Source organism: Chanodichthys erythropterus, chromosome 4, assembly GCF_024489055.1.
Source record: "Chanodichthys erythropterus isolate Z2021 chromosome 4, ASM2448905v1, whole genome shotgun sequence".
Classification (NCBI taxonomy): domain Eukaryota; kingdom Metazoa; phylum Chordata; class Actinopteri; order Cypriniformes; family Xenocyprididae; genus Chanodichthys; species Chanodichthys erythropterus.
Genome location: NC_090224.1, coordinates 16,822,593 through 16,835,090, shown reverse-complemented (window position 1 = coordinate 16,835,090; position 12,498 = coordinate 16,822,593). Strand labels below are relative to the sequence as shown.

At 36.5% G+C, this 12,498-nt stretch overlaps 1 protein-coding gene across 1 annotated transcript in view; it reads right to left on the bottom strand.

The window, feature by feature from the left end:
- Window positions 1–601: 601 nt before the first annotated feature.
- Window positions 602–12,498, bottom strand: part of igf2r (insulin-like growth factor 2 receptor) — a 37,602-nt gene continuing 25,705 nt past the window's right edge. Inside the window, exons 35-47 of the mRNA XM_067384306.1 lie at window positions 10,187–10,336; window positions 9,929–10,087; window positions 9,284–9,482; window positions 8,928–9,080; window positions 7,477–7,714; window positions 6,551–6,687; window positions 6,358–6,478; window positions 4,920–5,066; window positions 4,372–4,556; window positions 3,826–4,012; window positions 3,573–3,719; window positions 3,403–3,472; window positions 602–3,290 (exon numbers count right to left, since the gene is read on the bottom strand). Coding sequence (XP_067240407.1) covers window positions 2,916–3,290; window positions 3,403–3,472; window positions 3,573–3,719; window positions 3,826–4,012; window positions 4,372–4,556; window positions 4,920–5,066; window positions 6,358–6,478; window positions 6,551–6,687; window positions 7,477–7,714; window positions 8,928–9,080; window positions 9,284–9,482; window positions 9,929–10,087; window positions 10,187–10,336 — 2,268 coding nt within the window. The 3' untranslated portion in view covers window positions 602–2,915. The remainder of the gene's footprint in view (window positions 3,291–3,402; window positions 3,473–3,572; window positions 3,720–3,825; window positions 4,013–4,371; window positions 4,557–4,919; window positions 5,067–6,357; window positions 6,479–6,550; window positions 6,688–7,476; window positions 7,715–8,927; window positions 9,081–9,283; window positions 9,483–9,928; window positions 10,088–10,186; window positions 10,337–12,498) is intronic.

Sequence of the window (12,498 nt, the reverse complement as noted above, 5' to 3'; positions counted from 1 at the left end):
TTTGCCCACCAAAAATATTCTCGTTGCTTTATAATATTAATATTGAACAACTATACTCACAGGAACTGATTAAAACATGTTTTTAGTGCCTTTATGGATCTTGAGAGAGGAAATGTCATTGCTCCCTACGCAGGCCTCACTGAGCCATCGGATTTCAACTAAAATATCTTAATTTGTGTTCCGAAGATTAACTGGTGTGAAACGCCATGAGGGTGAGTAATAAATGACAGAAATTAAATTTTTGGGTGAACTAACCCTTTAATATTAATTTGATTAATGTGTTTGTTTATAACGGATACCACTTACTGTGAAACAAGTTGATCAAATGAAAAGAAAAAAGTTTTTATTTGCATTTCTTTCAAAATATAATAATTAAAAAGTGCAAAAATTAACCCAAAAATTAAAAAGAAAACTGAAAATATAAATATAAAATTCTAAATATTAATAAAAAACTATAAATCAGTGTTAAAATTACACTCGACCAAATTCACACTGACACCATTTTGATTTTGATGAGTTCTGTGAATTGCTTGAGAATCAGTTCTGCCCTCAGACTAGCTAAAGAAGCGATATGATAAACCACAATAACTCCCAGTAAGAATGCATGCCGAGGAGCTGATAGTTTTATTGAAATAATGCCAGAATATCTCAGCATAAACTATTTAAATCCAAAAACAAGATGCTGTAAAACATGACAAATACAGTCTGAGAAGAGCTAAAGCTTCTAACAGGACAGAAAAAAACACGTTCTCAGGACTCGAAGTATTTCAGAGAACTGTACCATACAATATCCCATACAGCAGTCGCAGACATTTTTTTTTTTTTTTTTACTAAGGAGAGGGGGAACCCGTGACGACCAATAGCTGTCAAGCATACCGTCCACCTTCTGCCCTGAAGGACAGAAAAAAAAAAGTCCACCAAAGTGCAAAGTACTTAAAGAGATACCCAGGCATGCTTTACCTCAGTTTGATGTACCGTCTCAGGAGCAGCGAGTTATAGCAGATATACAGAACTGATGTGGCTTTATTTGGCAAAAATATATGTGAGCAATACACGGATGGATGGTAATACAAGCCTATGAGACAAACTATTAGAGCCTGAGTGGAGAAAAAACACTGTACACATATTGTCAAACAGAACCATGTCCTGTTGTACCTTCACTGTCATGTGAGAAGAACATATTTGGCAAATCATTTCCAAAGAGCTGACAAAAACCCTGCAACACAACTTTACACATAAATTTATGCATCTTTCTTAAAACCGAGTTAGTCAGCAGGACATTAAAGGTGAGCTGAAACTGATAAACAACATATTCAGCAAATAAAACGCATAAAATTCGCAGGTGTTCAGGGTGTTGTATTCAATTAATGTGACTGGAAACAAATGCTAACAGAAAAAGTGCTTTGTAAAAGGCTTTCTGCTGCTTGCCGTACATGTGACTTCTTTCATAGGCACGGATTTCTTCTGTGCAAAGCGTAAATTAAAATAACGATTATTACAATAAAGTTCAATTCGTTAACATTAATTAGTGCATTAGATATCACAAACTAACAATGAACAATATCTTTACAGAATTATTAATCTAGGTAAATGCTACAAATACATTTGAAGTTGTATAAATTAACATTCATTTTTTATGAATGAACTTAACATATAAACAGAAGACGTATAAATGAATGTGGATTAATAAATTCTGTAAAAAAAATTTCACTGTTAGTAGTTCATACGAAGCCAAAATTAACTGGTGATTATAAAAATTATATTTCAATGCTTTTGCAATCTCACAAAAAAAAAAATTGCTTTTCCCCAAGAACCTTTGCGTTCTCTAGCAAAACATTTACTTTGCACTTGCTCGTTTTCCTGCCACCTCATTAGTTTCCCATCATTTTCATCACAAAAGTTTTGCAAGCGAACACAACACAACTTTCTTGGGTGAACGCAAACGTTTTCAGAAAGAACGCAAAAGCACTGAATATAATTTTCCCTCCCTTCTCATTTTTTCTCCATAAGTTCATGATATCCGTTATATTTAATAATGTTAAAAAAATTCAACCCCATTGTAAAGTGTTCCACACATATAATTACATAAATTTAACAATAACGCAAATAAACACAACACTGTGATTTTAATAATTTATGGGACGTTTTTCTTCTGATTGCGATGAGAAATATCTGCCTGCTGCAGTCTTACATGCAATGTCATTCTTTCATGGCACTAAATCTCTGCTCTATGTTCTAGTAGGAGAAGTAGAACATGCTTTTTTGGCAGAACCAGGGGGCAAAAGCATTGCACAAAACACCCAATGACAAATGGATGTGAACGCTGCTAAAGCGTAAAGGTGAACGCCGACGCAGAACACACATGCGAAGCGTGATATTCGAAGGTTTGTGATTATAAATATGAACTTGGCGAAGCGAATCAATCTCCATTCGGTGCTACATGGCTCAAGATATGTGAAATACTGCTTCAGATTGTAGTTTAGAAAAGGTCCTTGACTGTATCTGCCACAATCAATCATAATTATTTCATAAAACAGTGTATTTTTCCAGTGAGCTGGTGAATTAACAAAAAAAAAAAAAAAAAAAAAAAAAATAGTACCCAAAAATCTTTAAATAACAATAAAAAAAAATCTATAGTCCATTTCTGTAAGTTTGTGGGAGGCTGAATTTACGTACGACGCTGTACACAATTCATCTAAATCAATGGAAAACGAACATACAAACAAATGACAAAACCCTTTTTTTGTCAGGAAGGCATTGAGTCTATTAAGTGGACGAATCGACCAACTTGCTCTTGAAAGCCGTCTCGAAAACAGCTCACAGATTTCCCTTTAGAAAACCAAAAATGGAGCAACTAAACATTTAAAGCGTGGTGGCAGAGACATTCAAAAGTTCAGTTCGGCTGCCTGATGTCCTCAGACTTTAAGTAGATCCTCGTCACTGTCATCAGGGTCTGGCTGGGGTTTCCTCTGGTTTCTATCGCTGTATCTGGTCTTATTTCTGCTCCGTGTGTCCACCAGGAGCCCCACCAGATCCTCATCGCTCTCTGACTTCAGCAAAGCTGACCGCAGCCGTGAGGAAGTGGACGATGAAGGGGCAATTCGGACCCCTGGAACTGTGAGTACCTCGTCCTCGCTGTCCTGCTCGTCTAGGGAGAAGGAACGCAGGGCGTCTGCGCTGACGGGTTTGGTGGTGATGTGACCGTTCTCTTGAGGCTCCCGCGTGGGCGTCCCGGTCTCCTCCATCAACCATTCAGTCTCATCTTCACATCCGTCTTCATCTGTGTTCACCTAAAGAGAGAGAGAGGAACAAAGACAAAGAGAGTTAGGCACATACTCATTCTGTTCAACTTAAGACTCATTTTGAAACTTACAAAAAAAAAAAAAAAAGATAAAACGTTACCCTGGAGTACTTGTAAGATATTGGATTTCCTTTCTTGCAGCAGCTTGAAACTTTCTGCATTACAAGTTGCCTAAAAATATATAAATACATTTTAAGCAGCTCAAATTATATATTATATATATATATATATATATATATATATATCACAAATTAATGTAAGTTGCATTTACCTCCTGTCTCGTTTGTGCAGCAACAGTACAAGCAAACAGATTGTGAGCACAACCAACAGCAGGCTAAGCACCGCCCCTAAAGCCTGACTCCGCCCAGACAATCCAGGATGCTCCTCCCCTCCATCAGTACTGCGTGGGTCCATGGAGCTGGATGAATTATAGGAGAACCAATGTACTTTACTCAAACTTCCTTTGCTAACACATCTCTGTGGCGGAACTGTCTGGAAATATGTTTAGGCTTTGTGATACTCACAAAAATTCACAAATGGTGGAGGTGTACCAAACAAACAGATACTGGCAGCCATCCGACTCCAGCAAGAATTCCGGGATACCCTCTCCTGCTGTTGGGCTGCAGCGGAACTGGATGGCCGAAGACACTGTTTTGGTTTTGTTTCGCCCACATACGGATTCAGACGGTACCAAGACTTCAAGGTTTCCATCTGACAATAAATATTGAAAAAGTAATTCAATTATAGAAAATATATTTTATTTAAAAAAAAAATTATTATAATTAATAAGATCAATTCTAAATTATAATTTATAATTAAATTATATAAAATATATATTTTAAAATATTTTTGCCATTTTGTGTTGTCGCAAACCAAAAATTGATTCAATAAAATAAAAAAACTGCAGAAATATTTTTCTTCTATTTGTGTTGTTCTAAACAGAATTCATACATAAAAATAAATAAATAGACAAACAAATAAAGGAAATAAATCCCACTTTGCCCTTTATCTGTCCCAACATTAAAACACATTGTAATTCCCGATATGGTTCCTTATAGAATTCCTCTCACCGTTGATATAATACTTGGCTTTGCTGGAAGAGCCAATTTTCCTGCGGTAACTGTCATTAATCTTGACCTGACAGATAGTGGCGCCGAGGCACTTGGAAATGGAGCGGTCGGTGATGCCTGACAGCTGGATGTGGTAAATATAGTGATCTCCATTGGAACGAATGTCTCCTGTGGCGTTGTGGAAACTGGGGACAGATAAAACACTGTTTATCGCATTCATATAGCTAGATAAAGTAGATCGAGTCCATCAACACCCCAAAAGCTTGCACAGTCCTGTAGCTCATCCTGGGTCAACATTTCATTCAGTTTTGATGTATATGCTGTTTAATGTCGTGATCGTTTTATTTTACATATGCATATGATTGCTTGTTTCAGCATCATCTTCACATGTGTTTTGATCTGGAGATACTGTACGCCCCCTACCGTATCTCAGTGAAAACATGGAAAGCGAGAACATTACATCAATGGCGGGGAAGCGTTTCTCCCACAAATGATAACTCGTCAATGGGGGGGAAAGAGTCAAAGCAGGAGGATTGAGAGATACTCACGTATAATAAAGCGCCCCCAGGCTGAATATGGCTCCTGTCTCTGGTATTTTGATGGTTCCATTGACCAGCTCGACTTCCGTTTGCTTTACAGCACATGCAGCTCGAGTCTCCCACTCCACCCAGAACTCACAGGCTGTTTTATCCTCCCTAAAACGCACAAAGGCAAATAAATGAATCTCTATGAATACCTGCCTGAGAAGTACTGCGGTAAAACCCTGTAAAATTACATTAAAACTACAGACCGGAATGTTTAAATGGAAACTTTATAAATGTATATATATAATCTCTCTCATAATCTTTACGCAAAATAACCTCCCCTCCCTCTTACAGCAACATCTCTGATGATGTTTACAGGTGCGAGGACGGGACAACCTGTCACTAGTGTTAATTTTGTCACCTATTTTTAATTTAGTCTTAGTCTTGTGCCAAATGTCCTTGTTAGTTTGAGTCATATTTAGTCATTCACATATCTTTTTTTGTTAGTCAAGTTTTAGTCGACTAAACGTCTTGTCATTTTAGTCTAGTTTTAGTCAAAAGAAAACTCAAGGTATCTTAGTCAAGTTTTAGTTGACTAACCCCCGGTTTCACAAACAAGGCTTAAGCTAGTCCTAGACTAAAATGCATGTTTGAACTGTTTCAACTGAAAGAAACTTGCTCTGAGATATCTCAAAATATGTCAGTGCAATTGTTTTGTCTCAAGATGAACATCAGTAATGTTTTTTTTCTAAGACACGTTTAAAAAGTTACTTAAAGGAACACTCCACTTTTTTTGAAAATAGGCTCATTTTCCAACTCCCCTAGAGTTAAACAGTTGAGTTTTACCGCTTTCGAATCCATTCAGCCGATCTCCGGTTCTGGCGGTACCACTTTTAGCATAGCTTAGCATAGTTCATTGAATCTGATTAGACCGTTAGCATCGCGCTTAAAAATGACCAAAGAGTTTTGATATTTTTCCTATTTAAAACTTGACTCTTCTGTAGTTAAATTGTGTACTAAGACCGGACATAGTGGTGTTTTAGAGGTAAAAAAATGATATAAATACTGTTCGGTTTCTTGCACAAACCGATCGTTTTGTGTCTTAGGACAGCAATGTGTCGCCTCGAGCCGCAGGGTTTCATTTGGATTTGTCTGTGCGTGTTTTTTTACTCTTATAGACAAAGTTCCCATTGACATGCATTATACGACTGACAGACCGCAAAGGTTGGAGTTTAAAATCATCATGTGTTCTACTGAAGAAACAAAGTCACCTACATCTTGGATGCCCTGGGAGTAAGCAGATAAACATCAAATTTTCATTTTTGGGAGAACAATCCCTTTAAGAAAGCCGTTTTACTTGGGTAAGACTATCACAACTTCAAATTCATGCCAACTTTAACAGAATTTAAACACCAGCACCACATGGTAAGAATCCATTCATGCCAAGTTACTCATAACTTACTTAAATAGTAATTTGGGATGACCCATTGTGCTGCCACACTTCAGCTGTATGATTGTTTTGGCTGGTCGATTGGGTCCACACACCTCATCACCCATGGAATAATTGACCAGGATCTTTCCATCTAAAGGAAATAAAAGCTGATGAGAAACCAACAAAACAATAATTACGTCAGAGAAGGTTTAAAAGCATTTACCGATTAACTCCATGGTTTGCGTGTGCACGCGGCCCAGAGTCTCGGTCTTCCCGCCGGCACGTCTGCGACACATGGCGGCTTCCGCAGCACAACCTGGCTGGCCTCCATGGATGGCCTGGCACAGATTGAAGTAGTACCTGTGGGAACAAATAGTAGAATTGTGAAATTCATACATACTGATCAGATGCAGGTGCAATATTTTACCATTGTTTCATTACTGATTAAATAAATTGTGTCCAAGTTCCACCGATTTAAAAGCGTCATACAAAAAGTGAATACTCCAGAAATGTATGTTCGTGATACTAATACCAATACCTAGTCATTTTTTTTTAACTGGAATGGCTGCTAAAAATATAGCTCAATATCATTTAAAAAAAAAAAAAAAAAAAAAAAAAAAAAACTTATAAACTAGTATAATATATTTTTATATTGGATATACTTTCAGACACTCTGATCTCTAGATAATGTACCATAATCAGCCATTAAAATAAATGATTAAATAATTGTTTTAGGATGTTATGTTAATTTATAAATGTGTATATTTAGGTTAAAAGTAACTTATTTATATATTATTATTTTTATTAATAAAAACAACAAAAATAATTTTATACTTTAGTTATTTATTTTGGTGGAAAGAGTTAATGTTAATTAACTAAACTTTTTGTTAAAGGTTTGGAAAAGTTTTAGATATTAAAAAAAAAAATTCAATCACTAATAGCAGTAAATGATTACTTTTATATAAAATCAGACACCTTAAATTGAAAATGTCAGACAGAATTTAAAAAAAGGGGAAAAACCATGGTATGTTTTTCTAATATCAGCCTAATCAAACCAACATAACTAATAAAAATACAAACGAGATTGTACATGCACATCCTGCAACAGGGTCAAATGAAATCAAACATAACAACAGGTGTGAGACTCACGAATCATCCCCGTGACTAAATTTCCAGGGCTCTGTAAGAGAAGAGAGGGTGCGCAGGTTGTAAGTCTGGTGTTGTCCTGCCAGCGTGCATTCCATCTTTTTGGGTGGGCACACCACATTCGTTCGCCATTGGAAGGTTGCAGAACACCCTTGGGTTTCGCTCATCAGCTCGGGTTTTCCACGGCCTGCCGCTGGGTCACACGAGAACAAAATGGACGACTGACGCTTCCCTCTTAGTGCTGTGAAATACACACAAACACACAAATAAAATACCTTAAACTATCCCTCAAGTCAAGTACAGTCAGAAACACATTTCTTATTTCAATCTTAAAAAAGATACACTATGTAACTTTTGACCCTCTAGCGGTTAAAAAACGAAAACAAAACTGCATGCATTTTGCAGAACAACATTGTTTTGGTTGTGCTTGTGGATGAATGACCCTTTACAATAGATAAGGCTTTACAATTAACCGTTAGAGAGCTACATATGGCAATTTACCGGTTAAAAAAAAATACCTTACTTACCTGCTGAGTAATAATGCATTCTCTGTGTCGCTTTTACAACATTTCAAATCCATCACTTCTCTCCATCTCTGAAAACCCAAGCTAATGTTGATTCTTGTTTTATTACTAGCTCTGTTGCATTCTCTTTTTGCAAGCAGAAGCTCTTATATTTGGCATTTGTTTAAAACAGGCGATTCTCCGGACGTTCGAGATTTAACGCACTCCACGTCAAACTTTCTCGTTCATTGTAACAACTATCCGACGCCACTCCTATATTATACATCCGTCAAACTAGCCGGAGCAACTTTTCTCTATATATGGATATGACGAGACATGAAAACCATGCCGTCAGATTTAAAATATAAACACTTACAATATGCTTACCATAGCAAATCAGGGTAAGACAAAAACATGTTACATTGATGATCACAACTGTTTCATTTAAATTTTGTTTATTTTGAACAACAAAATAAAGTTTCATAGTGCTTTTAAGTAATGTTCAGGTTATGTGCTGCCAAATTGTGAAACTAATTAAATTAGATTTTAAATATTACTTTATTTTTTTTTTAATAATTTATTTTTAAAATATTTTCAATATAATTTATAAATATAAATTATATTTATAAAATATAATTTAATACATTTTTAAATATTTATTTATTTAAAAGAAAACCTAATGTAATTTTGTAAAATGTAAAATTATTTACATTTAAAAAAATTTACATTTTGTAAACATAATTATTAACATTTATTACATAAATTATTAATGTATTATATATTATTTAATGTATTTTTTAGTTTATTTACAAACTTTTAACTGAATCCATTCATTTAAAAAAAAGAAAGAAAAGAAATTAACGAAAGCTCTTTTTACATAAATAAATATAGCTTGTCCAGTTGCTTTATCCCCAAAAAAGTATGAGGTTTTAGTCTGTCAGGGATTCGTACCATCAGAGCAGATGCCCCACTTCTGATCATTGTTAAAGTTGCTTGTAGTGGCACACCACTTCCTTCCTTCAGTCCTGCCTTCAGTTGTGCACTCAGTATAAGATTTGCCATTGAAGTTAAAGGGGAAAGTGCATACTTCACCTTTATCTGTAACTAAAACACAATAAACACAAATTTTAACCATTTAGGGAAAATGTAACTGAATTCTTCCATCTTAGATTTTGAGCTTGGTATCTTACAAGGCATCACAATTATTATCTTCTGGAACAGACTATCTGCCAAAAGTCCACCTATTATGCCTTAAAATGCTGTCTAGTTCACTAGGTTTTTAGAGCGATTCAGTATGTCTGTCTTACCTTGAGGACAGGTGTCTCCTCCACTATACTGCATGATCACATCCTGGTCCTCTCTCTCATAGTGTAAGTTCATGATTTTGCTATTTCCGTATGAAGCCGCAGAGTCAGTGGAGATCAGACATACTGCGCTGTCTTTACATTTTGTGTCTGCCACAGTCCCACACACATTGATTGTAAAGGAGTCAGAGCTTCTAGGAACCTAAAAGACACACAATATAAATGTCTTTACTATTTCAAATTAATGCTGTTCTTTTGAGCTTTTTATTCATTAAAGCATTCTGAAAAAAATGTAGCACAGTTTCCACAAATATAAGAAGCAGCACAACTGTTTTCAACATTGAGATTAATAAGACATGTTTCTTGAGCATCAAATCAGCGTATTAGAATGATTTCTGAAGGATCATGTGACACTGAAGAATGAAGTAATGATGCTGAAAATTCAGCTGTCATCACAGGAATAAATTACATTTTAAAATTTATTCAAATTGAAAACTTACATAACTGATCACGTACATGTAGCCTTGGTAAGCAAAAGAGACTTTGTTCATAAACATTACCAAGTTTGGTGTCTGTAAGGTTTGTTAGTGTACACATTTAAAATATTCAGTCTTCGTTTTCTGAGAAATGTCTTCATCTCATCATTACCTGAATGGGCCCTGAAAGCGCTGAGAGGTCAAAGGTGTAATGCAGTTGGGAGACGGTCAGCTTGCAGCCCTTTGCTGTGACAGTCTCCGGGCAAACCACAGGAGTGGCCCACTCGAACACATACATACAGTCCTGTGCCCGGATCATGCGGGGAGAACCCTGTTCATGGAAAACAAACACTTACTTACTGAACCAACAACAACTCTGTTGCATTTGACAATTTATGACTCCAACTAAGGTTTTGGGTTGATCTCTTACCAGCTCTGCCCCTTTCTGGCAGGTGAAAAAGATCTTGGAGGAGTAGTTGGAGCTGCGGTCAGAAGGGCAGATGGTCGTGCTGTTAAAGGTGATCTCCACCTCTTTGGTGTTTTTGTTATAGAGAAGAGGGGATATGATTCGTCCGATGTCCTGCACAGAAAGGAAAAGCCCACACTGAATTTAAAATCTGATTCAAACATGTCACCATAGACTACACTATAGATGCAATACCAACCCCTGGTCCCTCTGTATCAGTAATGAAAAATACTTCATGACATTATTCATATTCATCTTGACTCTATTTGAGCAAAGGCAAAACTGATAGCATTAACATTCTTTATATAAATTGTGACATTTAAAGTGCATGTAGTTTTAAAGGTGCCCTAGAACTAAAAATTGAATTTTCCTCGGCATAGTTGAATAACAAGAGTTCAGTACATGGAAATGACATACAGTGAGTCTCAAACTCCATTGTTTCCTCCTTCTTATATAAATCTCATTTGTTTAAAAGATCTCCAAAGAACAGGCGAATCTCAACATAACACCGACTGTTACATAACAGTCGGGATCATTAATATGTACGCCCCCAATATTTGCATATGCCAGCCCATGTTCAAGGAATTTCACAAGGGGACGTCTGGATGTGCACAGCTGAATCATCAGACTAGGTAAGCAAGCAAGAACAATAGCGAAAAATGGCAGATGGAGCAATAATAATTGACATGATCCATGATAACATGATATTTTTAGTGATATTTGTAAATTGCCTTCTAAATGTTTCGTTAGCATATTGCTAATGTACTGTTAAATGTGGTTAAAGTTACCATCGTTTCTTACTGTATTCACGGAGACAAGAGCTGTCGTTATTTTAATTTTTTAAACACTTGTAGTCTGTATAATTCATAAACACAACTTCATTCTTTATAAATCTCTCCAACAGTGTGTAATGTTAGCTTTAGCCACGAAGCACTATCAAACTCATTCAGAATCAAATGTAAACATCCAAATAAATACCATACTTACACGATTAGGCATGTTGCATTACGAACACTTTGTAAAGATCCAAGGCAAGCGCGAGCTCCATGGGCAGGGAGCGTGAGCATTTAAAGGGGCCCCAGCCTGAATCGGCGCATATTTAACGATGCCCCAAAATAGGCAATTAAAAAAATGAATTAAAAAAATCTATGGGGTATTTTGAGCTGAAACTTCACAGACACATTCAGGGGACACCTTAGACTTATATAACATCTTTTAAAAAGATGTTCTACGGCACCTTTAAGGTTTGCATGTAGTTTGAGACGGACTGTATTATTTTAAAGGTGCTCTAGTCTAAATGATGTCACGCGTTTTTAGGCCAAAACATTTTTTGTCACATACAGCAAACATCTCACTATCCGATAGCTGCCTGTCCCCTGAACACACTGTAAAATACGCGGTCTCTGTAGTCGCCACAAGCTCCAAAAAGGCAATAAAAACAAATTGGTGCAGCCTGGACCACGAAACATAATAAACATGCTCCAGCCAATAACCGACAAGAATGATTTTAAATGCGTGTGCATGACTGTTTCAGGAAGCACAGAGGGGAGGGGGAGGAGGAGGGAGGGTCTAGCTAGCCTCTGTTTTGTTTGACAACACTTCGAACGTCAACAGGAAGTTACTCCACCCAGAAGCACCTTTAATGTAAATTTGTCTAATTAAAGGGTTATTTCACAGAAAAATTAAATTTCTGTCATTAATTACTCACCCTCATGTCGTTCTACACCCGTAAGGCCTTCATTCATCTTCGGAACACAAATTAAGATATTTTTGATGAAATCGGAGAGGTATATGACTCGTCCAAAGACAGCAATTTAACCTCTACTTTCAAGGTCCAGAAAGGTACTAAAGATATCGTTAAAACAGTTGACGTCACTACAGTGGTTCACCCTTAATGTTATGAAGCAACGAGAATACTTTTTGCGCAAAACAAAAATAATGACCGTATTCAACAATATCTTCCCTTCTGTGTCATACGCTGTTTACGTCCAGTGCTTCCAGGTTCTATGTCAGAATGCCAGCTGTTTTAATGATGTCTTTCTGGACCTTGAACGTGGTGGTTAAATTGCGGTCTATGGAGGAGTCAGATACCTCTCGGATTTCATCAAAAATTAATTTGAGTTCCGAAGATGAACGAAGGTCTTATGGGTTTGGAACCCTTTAAATTAATTAATTAAATTATGAATGCGCTTAAAATACAGGAATATACCAAAGTACCAAAAATTAAGGTATCAGTATCAGTCTCATTCTGGAAAAAGTGGTATCGGTGCTTCCCT